We start from the raw sequence: 16,930 nt of genomic DNA on the forward strand, positions 1-16,930 counted from the left end.
AAACAATATTCAGGGACAGTATTAGTGTGTACACTGGCCATGTTAGATAACCTCTGAAGACCAAGGAGTCGCCATGCCATCCTTACAGTCTCTTCCCTGTAGAAAGTAAACCTGTCAGAACAGAAATGACATGAGGATCTTCACGTGGCTGAGCAGATAGATTGATCTACTTTTTTCTCCCTAAAGGACTACCACCTGTCCAGGGACTCCTGCCTTGGACTATAGCTTCTCCATCTCCCATCACTCCTGGGACAGGGACCCATTCTCTGTAGCACTGCAGAGCAAACATAGCTGAAGAGTTTGTAGAGACGTGGAATTTCCCCAAAGGCCTTTAATCCAAGACACAGAAAGCAAGACCTCCATGTAGGAGGGTTGAGGAGAGCAAGATGCAAGAATATGGGGGATGGTGGTGACTGGGACAGGACTCCCTTCTGATCTCAGACACAGAGGAATTCAGAACTGTTAGGGTTAGCCTATTAGCATAGCCTCACTTATTCTTCAGGCTTCTCGGAGACCTAAGAAACTTGGTCTCGGCGCAGAGTTCTGAGGTTGGTAGGGAGAATCAGTCTCTCAGAAATGATGGTGATTAACCTGAATGAGGGTGATGGAAAGACCCATCCAGAACAGTAGGATCCTTAAGACGCGTCCTCATTGGCAAGCCCATGAAGTCCAGAACTATCTGGGCTGCTGTGCTTAACACTTGCAACTCAGGTCCTGGGAAGCTGGGGACATTGGGATTCTGTAGAGAATAGAGCCCCAGGAAGGGCGCAGAGTCAAAGTGAGGACCCAGGGTGTGGACACGAAGCCCCTGAATCCACAGCCGACAGGGCTGCACTTAGTCCCTCCTCTCCAGCTAGCCCTGGGAGGCATAGGTAAGTGCTGGCCAAGTCAAGGGCCTCCTGACTTCTGCCTGGAGGGTTTCAAGGAGACGACCTTGGTTTATAGGCTGGCTCTTCATCAGAGAGTGGAAATCCCAGGCATGACATTTGTACAGTCCTGTATGAAGAGTGTGGCAACCAACTAATCCATTACAGATAAATTCTCAGAAAGGCCTACAAATGTAATGGGCCCTGGGAGGGAACAGGCAGGGCTTTCAGACTAGGTTTATCCCTTATTTTCTGACGGCGAATGGCTTCAGGGCTTTAAAGTCCTTGGGCTAATGGAGGGAGCCTGTATCAGCTGAGGAGGGGTACCCAGTTCCTAACAGGAGTCAACTGATGATACAGACTGACAGCGAAGGATCCCTCCCAGAAAGAAGGGGGCTACAGAGGGCACTGTCCCTGTTGTCGGGCCTGAGACTGTGCCACTTAGGCCGGGTGACGTGGTGAGCCCTCCTCACTTCCTCCCAGAGGATCACATGGAGGTAAGGAACCTCATCCTGATCAAAGGGAGCAGCCGAAGCTCAGCAGAAGGATGATTTCCACATTGTGCCAGAAGTCAAGGTAAGAACTGTGAAGACTTGAAAAGACCACCCTCCTCAAAACAGTGGGGGCAGAACATATTCCTTCCATTATTCTTAGCGTCAGAAGACCATGGCCTGTGGTGGCCCTATGAGGCAAACTCCTCTTCCTCAGGGATCAGGGAATTACCGGCCTGGGTGCAGAAGCTTTAAGGCAAGTCAGGGAATGTTTCCAGCTGGGGAATGTTTCCAAGACGGTGAGGACAGCAAGAACGTGGGAACACAAATACCAGGATGGCCACACAGTATGTTCCCTACTCTCAGCCCAGAAGGCCTCACGCCGATTTACCAGGCCAAGGGGCCCTTCAGCTCTGACCGAGGAGTAGCAGGAACGTTAGGGTTTTGGTCCGATGGTGGTGTTCCCATGTCAACAGAAGGGGGAGTCTTGGGCTTGGCTGAGAGTCAATTTGGAACCCTGATTTTGGACCCTGAGAGGAACCGTCTGTCATCCTCAGGGAGCTTGCCACAGCGCTCGTTCTTGTGAGACTATGGGTAGGGGTGGCTAGATAAGGCCGCCTTATTTCCTCCTCCAGGCTCACAGGGAGGTATGAGGAGATAGGCCTCAGGTCAAGAAGGAGGGGATTCCCCAGGCCCCACCAGAAGTCAAATTGTGAAGCCCGAGCAGAGACTGTGGGTCTACTCATCCCTGAATAGAGGGGACAAAGGAGAGTCATGCCCTACCCTTTGATGTCAGTTCTAGAAAGTCATGAGAAGGGAGGGTCATGGTGCCTGCCAGGCACTGTGGCAGATGCTTTACAGTTACCACCACATGCCAGCAGTCCTTCCAGACAGGGCTTGTCAAACTCCCTTCACAGTTAAAGAACCCAAGGCACTCTCAGAGAGTTTACCGATATGACAAACTTTTCCATGGCTGTTTAAGTGACAGGGATGGTCACAGGCCCTTGATCTGAGTTAGTCTGAAGCTCACCCTCTCACTCCTGCAAGCCTGGTCTGACTTGTGCCCTTACTTCCCTTTTTATTCTCATTACTGTGAAATGTATGAAGCATTAAGAAGAGGGACTCTCAGGTCAAACTATTATATTGTAATCCATAGCCAGAGCAATAATAATAGTAATGCCAAAATAAATATGACATATGAAGAGAGGAAAAAAGAGAGAGTATTTGCTGGCAATAGGATCATCTGCCCACACACATGGGGGTTCAAACATCTTAAAAGCTCTGAAAGTTTTCAGTTTTAGATAAGCTTATAAGATCAGTAAGGGACTCAAAAACCTCATCTCACAGCCATTCCTTTGTATAAAAGAAATCTGTTAGATCTAAAATATAAAGGTTATTGATTAGAACAGAGGTTGCCTGAGAAGTCTGGCTGAAGGAGAGAAGGGACAGGTTACCACGTTTTGTTTCTCTCACAGGTCTCTACCTGGGCCCCCTTACTTATGCCATGGATTTCCTATCTCTTATCACTCCTAGGACAGGGATTCCTTCTCTGCAAGGTCTGCAGGAGAGAAAGTACTCAGAGCCTTCCAGGGATGTGGCATTTCCCAAGAAGGCTTTAATCAAAGGGGCAAGGGCCTTTAGGAAGACACCCATGCAACTGGACTGAGGAAAGCAACAGCCCAGAATATGAGGTGTAAGAAGCCTTCGGGCAGAGCTCTCAAGCTGAGCATCTCTTTTCTCTGTTGTCTCAGGACAGTCGTCAGGGACTTGAGACCTTTGGTCTAAGGAGGGCAATCTCAGGTCAGAGTAGCAACTGTCAAACCTATATGTGAGGCCCCTTAAAAAGAAGTGAAAGAAATAGCCACCCAGAACCACTGGGGTTCTGTAGCGTCCACTTCGTGCTGTCAGCCCTGGGAGGTCCTGAATTCCATCATAGGATGAGGTAGAGAGAGGCCTCGAGAGCTGAGAGACAGAGCGCTACTGCCATGGGCCGGGCACGTTCCAGAACCAAGTCTGCCAGCTCCTCGCACATAGTGACATCCAGGGCAGATCCTTCATCTTGGGATTGAAAAGAGAAGTAAGTATTCCAAGTAATTGAGTGCCAAGGTGGATCTGAAGGGAGCACATTTTATGTCTTTTTTTGTTCTTGCTTGGCCTCAGTAACTGGGAGATGTATCTTTTTCTGTTTAGGGCTTTCTTTCTGGCACTATTGGAATACGCTTCTTGTAACTGAAGGTTAATTTGACTTCCATTTTTGTGTTTATAAACAAAGTATATCCCATTTATTGCTGTAATTCAGTATAAGCACAAAGGTGTTTTTATTGAATCAGAAATCCTTGAATCTCCTTTGGTGGTTCAGAACAAGATGACATGACAAGAGAATTGGTAGATTCTTGCCAATGATAATGGACAGTGAGTGAAATTGTTCATATCAGGAAATTAAAAAAAAAAAAATAAAGGTCTTGTCTGTGTGGCATCTGCAATAGAGGGGAACAGGAATTCCCAGCCCCTGTTTCCCCTCCGCAGCCCAGATTTTAACAGTATATAAGTAGCAAAATAACCTTTATAGAAGGTCCAGAATCCAATTAAGAAATTCAAGTACCACAGGTAAGCATGAAACTTAGATCAGCTGCACTTGTATTGGTAAGAACAACACACACACACAGACATGGATCATGAATAGCACTATGCATCTATGATGAACAGTTTCTATACTAAAGTGTTATCTCAAAAACTGTGATCACCAATGATTCACAGCTATTTCTTACTCCGTTAGGTACGATACTGTAAACTTTGAATAACACAATAGGACTCATTGACATTCCCACCAACAGTGTACAGATCTTGTCCACATGCTCACCAGCATTTGTCACTTCTCTTCCTTTGGGATGATAGCCCTTCTGATAGGTGTGAGGAAATACCTCATTGTGGGTTTAATTTGCATTCATATGATGATTAACGATGTTGAACATCTTTTCATGTGCCTCTCAGCCGTTTATATGTCTTCTTTGGAAAAATGTGTATTTAAGTCTTCTGCCATCTTTATCTTGATTGTTGTTTTTAAACTGTTATGTAAACTGTTTATATATCTTGGATATTAACCCCTTATTGGTGATATCATTGGCAAATATTTTCTCCCATATAGCAGGTTGGCTTTTCTTTTTTTTTTTTTTTGATGGCTTCCTTTGCTGTGCAACAGCTTTTAACTTTAATTACAGCCCATTTATTTATTTTTGCTTTTATTTCCCTAGCTTTAGGAGACAGATCCAAAAAAATATTATTAAAATTTATGTCAAAGGGTGTTCTGCTCTTTTTATCTTCTAAGAGTTTTATGCTTTCCACTCTTACAGCTAGGTCTTTAATCCATTTTCCATTTACTTTTGTATATGGTGTTAGAGAATATGCTGATGTCATTCTTTGAGAACTACATGTCAAAGAATGAGATTAGAGTGTAAATACAATATGGTAATGTCAGAAAATTAAATGTGCCAGTAATTCAGTGTTTTCCGAAATTAACCCTGAAGAGACCTCCACAACCATAGGAAAATACGTAAATGTCCATGCACATGTTAATTGAGGCAACATGATATATCCACAGAGTGGAGTACTACGAAGCTATAAAAAGGAATTGAGTACAATTTTGTAAACTAATAAGGGATGCTTCTGTGATAGATAGAGGTATATAAAAGAATGTGGGAGTTTGGGGCTAATGTCAATGATACCAAGTCCAGTGCCTTCCCATTCTGGTATGAAAAGGCTTTGTGAGCTGAAAGAGAGAGCCAGAGCCAGAGCTGCAGCCAGGCTCCTACGGTGCCAGGGCCAGTGCACTTTCCAGAGCGTGTGCAAAGCTCCTCCCACCCCTAGTGAAGTCTGAGCAGATACTTCACATTGCATTTCAAGAAAGCAGGCAATCTTCCCACTAGTGGAGGGCCAAGGTGGGGCTCATGGAAATTCAGCATATAACGTATTTGTGTTCCTGTACAATTTGCACAAATTGGAGACTTTTCTTTCTTCTGATTTTAAATGTTGTTCCTTTTCATTAAAGATGTGTTTAGCTTCAGAGTCCAAGTATACTAATGGCACAGCTCCCACATATACTGCAGCTTATCAAGTTGAAAAATAAGAATTTTCATAGTACATAGCACAGAATGAAATCCATGAATCATTTCTTATCATTTGGAATAAGACAACATGATATTGGAATATGGATGTTTTTGTGAGAATGGGAATTTTTCCACAGTGAAGTCTGTGTGATTATCAGATACCGAAAAAAATCTTAAGAGGTATTCACTTCTTGGTTTATTTGTTTTAGTCTTTCTTTATAAAATTGAAGTTTATTTACCTGGATTGGCTTAGGTTATTTAAGAATGTGGAAGAAGTGAAATCCCAGTAATATTGCTTTCTTGCACACTTGCACGATAGTTGTTCAAATATGAACTTAGCATCTTCTCTTTGGAAGGCTTCTGGGTGGTTTTGAGGATGCTAAGAAAACTAAACTCAACCCCTTCTTATAGAATTCTAGAGTCTAAGAGCAGCCTTCATATAAAGTAGCTGGTGACCTGAGATCTAGGGGCCCAATAAAAATAAGGTGTAAGGAGGTGAGAGGATTGAGGGCTTCCTCATGAGGAGTCTAGTGTAAATACACTGAGGCAAGGTACTTGGAGACTTTAGGGCAATAAAAGTCTGGCGGTGGAAGGTAGTTTTAAGTTAGGCTACATGGCGAGCTCACCGGGGAGGCTGTGGAAACACTAAATAGAGGCCAGACCCTCAGATGGTGGGTCTCAAAGATGAGAGACTTAAGCCTGGAATGGAAAACTACCCTGAACAATTCCTTTTCAATTATCAAGATCCCAAGCAGCTCGGTGCTAAAGAACCCGCCTGCCACTGCAGGAGACGTGGGTTCAATCCCTGGGTCAGGAAGATCCCCTGAAGGAGGAAATGGCTACCCAGTCCAGTATTTTTGCCTGGAGAGTCCCATGGACAGGGCAGTCTGTTCAGTGCATGGGGTAGAAAAGGGTCAGACACGACTGGGTGATTAAAGAGCAACATGAGTAGACGAGAGAGAAATCCCGCCTGGGATGGGGGTGGAATGTGCCCTGTGCTCCTGTCCCAGTGCCCGTGAACACAGTGCACAACCGAGATGTTTCATGCACATCATCTCCAAGGAGCTTCTGTGAAAAAAGTAATAGTAGAATGAAACCGGAAACTCAGAAGCCAGTGGGCTGACACTCTTTGCTGTGAGTCATGGAAACAGCTCATTTTATTGAAAGGGCATTCCATTCAGCGTTTTTGCCTATGTTGATAATTCCACCAAAGTCTGTGAGGTGAGTATAGTTTCGGTGACGGTGAAATTGATGAAGATAGGGGCTTATTTTATTTAGTTACTTATTTATTTGGCTATGCTTGGTCTTGTCTTTGGCACACAGGATCCTTGATCTTCCTTGCAGCCTGAGAGTTCTTTAGTTGCGGCTTGGGGAATGTTTCAGTTGTGGCATATACGATCTTTAGTTGTGGCGTGTGAACTATTAGTTGCGGCAAAGCTGTGCCATTTGGGACCTAGTTCCCTGATCAGCGGTGGAACCCAGGCCTCCTGCATTGGGAGTGCAGAGTCTTAGCCCCTGGACCACTAAGGAAGTCTCTAGGAGTTGTTCAGATGAAAGAGCAGCCGGGAAGGAAGACAAAATTAGTCTTGGAATCAAATTTAGATTCTTGGAATTTCGTTCAGTTAAAATACTACCTCCACACTCAAAATATGATTTAGTAGTGGAAATGAAGGATTCTTTCTAAAGAGCATTTTGGACTGATTTGGTGTTCCATGTCCAAGAATGCCACAGATTCTCTGCCATCTCCTGGATTTAAGAACTTCATCAGGGTCGGTGGTATCCTCCAGGATGAAAAGAATCATAATCATAGGAAAAACAGATATTGTGTAAAGTCTCAGTGTGGTCCAGGCACTGTGCCAGGTGCTTTAGCGCCATGCCACTAGCCCTACCAAAGCCACTTCACCTGAGGCTCCCCGAGTTGGGGATGGACCCAAGTCGACACAACTGATAAGAGCCAGAGCTGGGACTGGAGCACTGGTCTGAATTTGTGCACAGCGTGCAGCCTTCCCCTTGTCCCGGCCTGAGGTGCTCATGAGTCAGTTAATTCACTGTCTTCTAGCACTCCAAAATGTATCTTGAGTGACAGAAAGAAGGACTCTGTGATGAAAACACTGGGATGGAACACCTAGCCAAGGCAATACAAACTCCAAAATAATAAAGAGGTGTGAATAAAGGAGAGCAGGAGACACTGCTCAGTAAGCATATGATCATCTGCAGGTGCAAATTCAGACAGCCTCAAGTGATCGAGGGCTTACAAGATTATCTGGCGCTGACCTTCTATGTAGACAGTAAACATTTTCTTTGTTTCAACTAAAAATAGTTATTTCTACTTATTTTTTGACTGCTCTGGGTCTTAGTTGTGACACTTGGAATCTTTGTTGCCACATGCAGGCTCTTTAGTTATGGAATGTGAGATTTTAGTTGTGGCACGAGAACTCTTAGTTGTCGGATATGAGAGTTTTAGTTGTGGTATGTGGGATCAAGTTGCCTGACTAGGGATCAAACCTAGGACCCTGCATTGGGAGCGCAAAACCACTGGACCAACAGGGAGGTGCCGAGAGTAAATATTTTAGAACTACCCTAAGTCTGGTGACTCAGATGGTAAAGAATGCGCCTGCAATACGGGAGACCTGGGTTCGATCTCTGGGTTGGGCAGAATCCCTGGTGGAGGGCATGAAACACACTTCAGTATTCTTGCCTGGAGAATCTGCATGGACAGAGGAGCCTGGTGGACTACAGTACATGGCGTCACAAACAGTGGGACATGACTGAGCGATTAAGCACACAACCTAAATGTGGCTGAAGAGCAGGAATATATCACCTAGATCTCTTTGTCATCATAACATCTGTGCTAAGTTCCTTAATTTCTACTGCATTTTCCTAATCTTACATCACTTTTGGGACTGAGACCCATTTTCTCCAAGATTTGCTAGAGGGTAACTGCTCACTGTTTGTAGGAATATGCATTCCCCAGGAAGCCTTTAATCCAGGGACAGAAGCTGATATGGGAACCTCCATGAAGGAGGACTGAGGAGACAATCACCCCTGAATATAGCGGTCCCCCAAAGCCTAAGAAGAGGAATCTTAGATCAGTAGAAGGAGCAGTCCCAGGCTGTGGTAGATGTAGTGAGGATGTTAAGCAAGAGGAATCGGAAGGACTCAAGTTGCATCCCCACTGTCTAGTCTCAGAGGCCCTGATGGACTAGGATCACATGAGGATCATCCTGACTTCCAACTTGGAATTCTCAGGAGACTAGGACCTTGATGGAAGAGAAAAAGCTTCATAAAGCAGAGAGTGGAGTTACAGGGTTCATCATGTGTCATCGTGAGGACCTGAAAGTGGACACTATACACTATACACACTATACACACACTACACACACACTATACACTATACACACACTATACACACACTATACACACACTATACACTATACACTACACACACTATACACACATGATACACTACACACACTATACACACACTATACACTATACACACACTATACACACACTATAGACACACTATACACTATACACACTATACACACACTATACACTATACAACTATACACACACTATACACTATACACACTATACACACACTATACACTATACACACTATACACACACTATACACTATACACACTATACACACACTCTACACACTATACACACACTATACACACACTATAGACACACTATACACTATACACACTATACACACTATACACTATACACACTATACACACACTATACACTATACACACTATACACACTATACACACACTATACTCTATACACACTATACACACACTATACACTATACACACACTATACACACACTATACACTATACACTACACACACTATACACACACGATACACTACACACACTATACACACACTATACACTATACACACATTATACACACACTATAGACACACTATAGACACACTATACACTATACACACTATTGACACACTATAAACTATACACACTATACACACTATACACTATACACACTATACACACACTATACACTATACACACTATACACACAAAATACTCTATACACACTATACACACACTATACACTATACACACTATACACACACTATACACTATACACACTATACACACACTATACACTATACACACTATACACACTATACACTATACACACTATACACACACTATACACTATAACCACTATACACACTATACACACACTATACTCTATACACACTATACGCACACTATACACTATACACACACTATACACTATACACACTATACACACACTATACACAAAAGGAGGCCCTGGAAAATCACTGATGCTGTGGACCCCAGGAAGCCCTGGGCACAGATGTCAGGTTGATTTCAGTCTAGACAGTCTTAGCGAAGTGAGACCTCTGTCTAATACAATCAGCCGCAGTTTCGCAGAGGGAGGGACCTGAGTCCAAGGAGGACCTCACATGTGATGCTGAGTGTTAACGGGGACGCCTGCAGAGGGAGCCAAACAGAATTCTGTAAATTCTTAGCTCTGTGAAGCCCCCAAAGCTACTTCTGAGTGATCCCCTCCTTCAACCTGTGTGATATTAGGGAGGGCTGAGTCTCCTCTAGCCCGATCAGAACCGAGATCTGCAGATGGGGGTGTGTTGACCCTAACAGGACTTAAGGTGAGGACCATCAGTTCTAGTGGGAGGATCTCTCCCCCAACGAAGGAGGCTCACAGAGTGGCAACCCACCTGACAAGCAGAGATGCTTAGAGCAGAGCTGACATCCCACCACTGGGGACTTGGGAAGGCGAGGGCTTTGTCTGGGAGCTGGAAGACTTAGGTTCATACAAGGAGGCATCCTGGGCTCTGATACACTGCACAAGGAGGATGCGAGGATGGATGAATATTGAGCTACCAGGGTTCCGGTAGCACGCTGCCCCTGCCGTCATCCCTGGGAGATCCCACGTAGGACCCTACGCAGCTCCCCTCAACTTCCGCTTTGAAAGCGAATGGATGGGCTGGGAGCTGCGGCGACCGTTTGGCGGAGACTTAGTGTCCAGGACTCGTCCGGAACCAAGGTGAGGACCTGAATGGAGCTGAAGGGACTTTCCCAACCCTCCCAGCAATAAAAGTGACCCATCCACATCCTACCCCTGTGATATGGCTCTTATGAGTCCCTCAGCGCTATCGGCTGAATGTGCGCTAGAGTTTCTCAGGCTAAGGCGTTGGTCTGTGGGGGGTAGGCCCGGATTCTACCCCCGGAGAAGCTCTAGGTCCTAGAGGAGGGCCCTGAGGGCTGATGAGCAGACTTCGACACTGCAAGGGGGCCAGTCTGAGCGGCCCCGCTATACTGGGCTCTAGGAGGCCCCGGGTAGAGCTGGCCAACTGTCGTGCCCCCTGGTGTTTCCCTGGAGCTGGTTTTGGGGAAGTGAGAGCTTTGCTCTAATGGAACAGACCCAGGTCAACAAAGGGACCTAGTCCTCAACAATATTAATGGCTGTGACGCTAGTAAGGATGGGGGCTCCTCCCATAAGAAATGGAGCCACATAAAGCGCCAGTCCTATTTTCAGGACTGGGAGAATCAGGCGTTTTGACATGACACTTCCCGGGACATCTCAGGAAAGTGAGAGACCAGGTCAGTGAGGGCAGCCACAGGTTGGCAAGGGAGGGTTTGCAGTTTCCTGGTGGATGGTGAGAACGTTGGGGGGCTGTGGATGTTCCACACCACGTCATTCGGACCACATCTCCCTGTCTTCGTCCCTGGGAGACCTCAAGGATACATGTTGAATCCCACTGTGGGCTAATGGGGAAGTAAGGGTCTTGGTCTGAATGGAGTGGTCAGCAGAGGGAGAAATCTTCCACCCTGTCATGAGTCAAATGTAGGCCTTGGGTGCTTCTGTGTTCTGGCCATGGTAAAGACTGCTGCAGTGAACATGAGTACAGGTGTCTGTTTCCATTACCGTTTCCTCAGGATATATGCCCAGTAGTGGCATTGTTTGCTCATGTGATAGTTTTATTCCTAGTTTTTTTTTATGCAGAGTGAGTTAAGTCTGAAAGAGGAAAGCCAATATCATATATTAATGCATATATATGGAATCCAGAAAGATGGTACTGATGAACCTATTTGCAGGGCAGCCTGGAGATGCAGGCCTAGAGAACACACTCGTGGACACAGTAGGGGAAGGAGAGGGAGGGGCAGATTGAGAGATTAACATTGAAAAGGTACATATAACCATATGGAAAATAGATAACCAGTGGGAATTAGTTTTATGACCAGGAATCTTAAAGCCAGTGTTCTGTGATAACTTAAGAGGGGTGTGACGTGGGAGGGAGTTTCAAGATGGAGGAGACATAAGATAAACCTATGGCTGATTCATACAGATGTGTGGCAGAAACTGGTACAATATTATAAATTAATAATGTAATATTGTAAAAAATAAATTTATTTCCAAAAAGACATATAGGAGAAAACAGAAACAAAAGAATATTTTAGACCTTGAATTGGGATCTTTTGAGGGTCCACAGGGACATCAATCTGCCTGTACCAGATTTTGTCCTCAGGAGACCGTGTTTGGTAAGATAAGGTCATCTTCACTTCCTGCTTTTGGGACACAGAGTGACTGGCTTTTAGTATCAAGCAGTCGTCACTTCAGGAGAAAGTTGAGCTTCTCTACCAGGAGCTCAATAAGGAACCGGAGTGAGTAATCAGTGCACCCATGCCAGCCCTCAGATTTCAGCCCAGGAAATCTCAGGGAAGGGCTGTGAGGCTCAGCACCTTCTTTACTGTGTTATACAAAGTCTGCGGGAGGGGAAATGTCTAGTCTGAAGGTGCAGACAGCAGCCCGCAAATGGATAATGGTGCCCAATGTTTTAAGGAGCCGAGGTAAGGACCTTGCATGATGATCCCAGTGAACTCAGGGTAGAAAAGACCCTAATGAGCTCTCAGCACTGGTTGTCTATCTCCTGGCAGGGAGGTGGACTGAGGCATTCCTTCACTTATCTCTGGATCATGGGGAGGCCTAAAGTGTCGGCATCAGTGTAGCAGAGGGAAGGGTGCCAAGGCTCCGCCAGGACTTGACGTGATAACACTGAAGTAGAACTTAGAAAACCCCACTGCTGGCACCTGCTGGCACCTGAGTGAATCCAAAGCAGGGCTGAGAGGTCGCAGAGGAAAAGTACGGCCTCTATTCTTCCTCTGTGGGATTGTGTGGGGAAAGGCTAAGCAGGACAACAGGAGCCTTGTGGGTTCCTAGGGCAGTGTCCTCAAGGACACCTGCAGAGGCGGCCTTTGATTAAGCCAATGCAGACTCTCCCTGTTTTAAGGTGCTCATGTCAGCTCATTCTCCATCCTCTAGGTTCCCCAACTTCCTGTCTATTGGCCCAGACTCGTGCCTGTGGTCCCTGACCACAGCCATCATGCCTCGTGGGCAGAAGAGTAAGCACCGTGCTCGTGAGAAACATCGCCAGGCCCGAGCTGAGACCCAGGGTCTTCATGATCAGGCTACCACATCTGGGGCAGAAGAGACCACCTCCTCCTCGCCTCCTGATTCAGAGAGCGGTCCCTCAAGCTCGTCTGCTGCTGGCACCTCCAAGGGGCCTCAGGGAGCCCAAGGCACCACCAGTGCTGCTGCGGGTACTATGTGCAAAAGATCTGGTGTCGGGCGCGCAGCACGCTCAAGATCTGGTGTCGGGCACGCAGCACGCTCGAGATCTGGTATAGGTGCTGAGGGCCAAGTTCAGGAAGGGGAAAATTCCTCCCAGGCCTCAGCTGCTGCTGAGAGCTCTCCTACAGATCTTCTGACCTGGAAGGCAGAGATGTTGGTGCAGTACATGCTGTGTAAGTATACGATGAGGGCGCTCATTAAGAGGTCTGAAATGCTGAAGGCAGTCACTAGAAGGTACAGGGAGCAATTCCCTGAGATCCTTAGCCGGGCCTCTGAGCGCATGGAGCTGGTGTTTGGCCTGGTGCTGAAGGAAGTCAGGCCCAACAGTCACTGCTATACCCTGGTGAGCAACCTAGATCTCAGCGACAGTGAGTCTATGAGAGGTGACTGGGGGCTGCCGAAGAATGGTCTTCTGATGCCTCTGCTGGGTGTCATCTACCTGAATGGCAACCACGCCCCTGAGGAGAAGATCTGGAAGTTCCTGAATATGCTGGGCATCTATGATGGGAGAAGTCACTTCATCTTTGGAGAGCCCAGGAAGCTCATCACAGAAGATCTGGTGCAGGAAGGGTATCTGGAGTACCGCCAGGTGCCCAGCAGTGATCCCCCTCGCTATGAGTTCCTGTGGGGTCCTAAATTGCTCACAGAAACCAGCAAGATGAAAGTCCTGCAGTTTTTGGCCAAGGTCAAGGATTCCGGTCATACAGCCTTCCTGCCACAGTATGAGGAGGCTTGGAGAGAGGAGGTAGAGAGCACCGGAGACAGAGGTGCAGCCAGGGCTGGCCCTTCTGCCTCAACCAGGCCTGGCACTGATGCCTCAGCCGCTGCTGGCCCTTCTGCTTCAGCCAGGCCTGGCAGTGCTGCCTCAGCCGCTGCTGGCCCTTCTGCTTCGACCAAGCCTGGCATTGCTGCCTCAGCCGCTGCTTGCCCTTCTGCTTCGACCAAGCCTGGCATTGCTGCCTCAGCCGCTGCTGGCCCTTCTGCTTCAGCCAGGCCTGGCAGTGCTGCCTCAGCCGCTGCTGGCCCTTCTGCTTCGACCAAGCCTGGCATTGCTGCCTCAGCCGCTGCTGGCCCTTCTGCTTCGACCAAGCCTGGCATTGCTGCCTCAGCTGCTGCTGGCCCTTCTGCTTCGACCAAGCCTGGCATTGCTGCTTCAGCCGCTGCTGGCCCTTCTGCTTCAGCCAGGCCTGGCAGTGCTGCCTCAGCCGCTGCTGGCCCTTCTGCTTCGACCAAGCCTGGCATTGCTGCCTCAGCCGCTTCTGGCCCTTCTGCTTCAGCCTGGCCTGGCACTGCACCCTCAGCTGCTGCTGGGCCTTCAGCTTTGGCCACTGCGCGCCCCAGGGCCAAATCCAGCCGCTCATCTCGCCCCTAGTGTGGTCTGAAGCCCGTTGTTCACTTTGTGCGTGGAGAAGCCTGTCAATCTGTGTTCCTGATACGCATCAGTAACTTGTTGACATTATTTCCCCCAATTTTCAGTTCTTAAAATATTTCAACAGAAAGGTCATTTAGATTCATGATATAAGCATATGAATAACATGGGTCACACACAGTTTGCTGTTTGTCAAATTTAGAAACAAACATTTTGTTTTCTCAAATATTGGAAATCCTCACATCACCTTTGTGATCCAGGGTGAGAATAACATCACTTTAGGATGAGAATCTGCTTAGAAATGTGAAAGACACCACGCTAAGAGAGGCTCAGAACATTGATACATAAATTGAGATATAGCTGAAAGCTAGTCAGTTTTTGGTTTACTTTCCTCTCTGTTTAGTCTCCCTTTTTGTAAAGATAAAAGTTATATACCTGAATATGCTTATGTTTTTCAAGAATGTTTGAGATTATAAATTATTGCAAATGATTTATTCGTGGTTCTTCTTTTACACAAACATTAATTGAGCATCTGCTTTTAAGAAGTCTTCATGCTTATACTGGTGATATTTAGTCAAAAATGTCTCAGCCTCTTCCCATTCAATTATAGTCTCTCAGAGAAGCTGTCATTCTATGGAAGAGGCTGAGATGCTCTCTACCTCAAGAAGAAAAAGAAAAAAGGGTAAAGTGGGGTTGGAAACAGCATATTACTTTGTTTTCATTGCTAGGAAGAATTTTTGCTAGATTCAGGAGGTTGGGTATTTTTTTTTCCCTTCAGTTAGAATGCTGCATAGTACCTGCTATCTCTTAGATGCAAAAAAAGAAAAAAAATACCAGCTGATGTAATCCCAGCTAATTATCTGAGGTCAAGATAATCATAGTAATAACTGCCATTGCCCCTAATGTCTCAGTAGAGTCAAGCACCATGACAGATGCTTTCTGTAAATACATATATTCCACCAGTCCAACAAGACAGGGCCTATCAAACACAGTTCATGATGTAGAGCCCAAGGCTCATAGAGATAGTGTTTGATTTTTGCTGAAGTACTTCAGGCTGGTAAATGACAGAGTTGGGACTAGACTTCTGCTCTATAAACTACTGTAGCACTCATACTATTTCCACCCCCCACCCCTTATCTTTTTTTTTTTTTAACAAGTACTTTTAACATTTGATATTTCATTTCCTTTTTCTTATTTATTTGGCTGTGCTGGCTCTTAGTTGCAGCACGTGGGGTCTACTTCCCTGACCAGAGATCAAACCTGGGCCCCCTGCATTGGGAGCCTGGAGTCCTAGTCCCTGGACCACCAGGAAACTCCCCACCCTGTATCATTTATTTCAGGGTTTTCCTTAATACTTCAAAATTTGTTGTAGGTGATAAAAAAGAATGCCCTTGTGCTCAAGCTCTTGGATCAGAATGTGTAGCCAGAGCAGTAAGAATACCAAATATATTTAACCAAAAATACATATCCCTTATTCATTTCTCGCAGATTAGTGAGACAATATTTGGTGCCAGTATAAGCATGTGCGTTGGCCCTATTAGATAACCTCTGAAGACCAAGGGCTCTCCATATCATGCTTACAGTCTCTTGGTGGCAGAAAGTATATCTATCAGAAATAACATGAGAATCTTCACCTGGCAGATGAGGAGATAGATTGATGTACTTTTTTTTTCCCTAATGGGTGACCACCTGTCCTGGGACTCCTGCCTTGGGCTATAGCTTCTCCATCTCCCATCACTCCTAGGACAGGGACCCATTCTCTGTAGCACTGCAGAGCAAACATAGCTGAAGAGTTTGTAGAGACGTGGAATTTCCCCAAAGGCCTTTAATCCAAGACACAGAAAGCAAGATGAGGACCCCATGTAGGAGGGTTGAGGAGAGCAACACACCAGAAAAGGAGGGAGTGGTCACTGGAACAGCATTCCCGACTGCTCTCAGACACAGAGGATCTCAGAACTGTTAGGCAAAGCATAGCCTTGCTTATTCTTCAGGCTTCTCAGAGACCTAAGAAACTTGGTGTTGGGGCAGAGTTCTGAGGTTGGATAGGAGTGAGGAATTGACGGTGATTAACGTGAATGAGGGTGATAGAAAGACCCAGCCACAACAGTAGCAACCCATAAAGACCTGTCCTCATTGGCAAGCCCATAAAGTCCAGAAAAATCCAGGCTGCTGTGGTTAATGCTTTCAGCTCAGGTCCCAGGAAGGTGGGGACATTGGGAATCAGCAGAGTCCTCAGCCTCAGATCAGCAGAGAATAGAGCCCCAGGAAGGGTGCAGATTGAAGACCCAGAGTGTGGATATGGAAGCCCCGCAACCCCAGCTGACAAGGCTACACTTACTCCCTCCTCTCCAGTTAGCCCTGGGAAACATAGGTAAGTGCTGGCCAGCTAAAGGGCCCCCTGACTTCTGCCTGGAGGGTGTCAAGGAGATGTGGAC

At 46.3% G+C, this 16,930-nt stretch overlaps 1 protein-coding gene across 1 annotated transcript; it reads left to right on the forward strand.

The window, feature by feature from the left end:
* The first annotated feature begins 12,878 nt into the window (after window positions 1–12,878).
* On the forward strand, window positions 12,879–14,508 carry LOC138072478 (melanoma-associated antigen B2-like). Its single transcript, XM_068963521.1, has 4 exons — window positions 12,879–13,095; window positions 13,162–13,871; window positions 13,972–14,148; window positions 14,236–14,508. Exons 1-4 carry the CDS (start codon window positions 12,879–12,881, stop codon window positions 14,506–14,508), a joined length of 1,377 nt encoding a protein of 458 aa, XP_068819622.1.
* The last annotated feature ends 2,422 nt before the right edge of the window (window positions 14,509–16,930 follow it).

This window comes from Capricornis sumatraensis, unplaced genomic scaffold (assembly GCF_032405125.1).
Source record: "Capricornis sumatraensis isolate serow.1 unplaced genomic scaffold, serow.2 scaffold52, whole genome shotgun sequence".
In the NCBI taxonomy this organism is placed as follows: domain Eukaryota; kingdom Metazoa; phylum Chordata; class Mammalia; order Artiodactyla; family Bovidae; genus Capricornis; species Capricornis sumatraensis.

Excerpts from the sequence above, each read along its gene's own strand:
- LOC138072478 (XM_068963521.1), top strand. The coding sequence starts at position 12,879 with ATGCCTCGTGGGCAGAAGAGTAAGCACCGTGCTCGTGAGAAACATCGC. Across the intron at positions 13,872-13,971 it reads AGGAGGCTTGGAGAGAGGAG|CCAGGCCTGGCAGTGCTGCC; the intron begins GTAGAGAGCACC and ends CTTCTGCTTCAG. Across the intron at positions 14,149-14,235 it reads TGCTGCCTCAGCCGCTGCTG|CTGCTGCTGGCCCTTCTGCT; the intron begins GCCCTTCTGCTT and ends TTGCTGCCTCAG.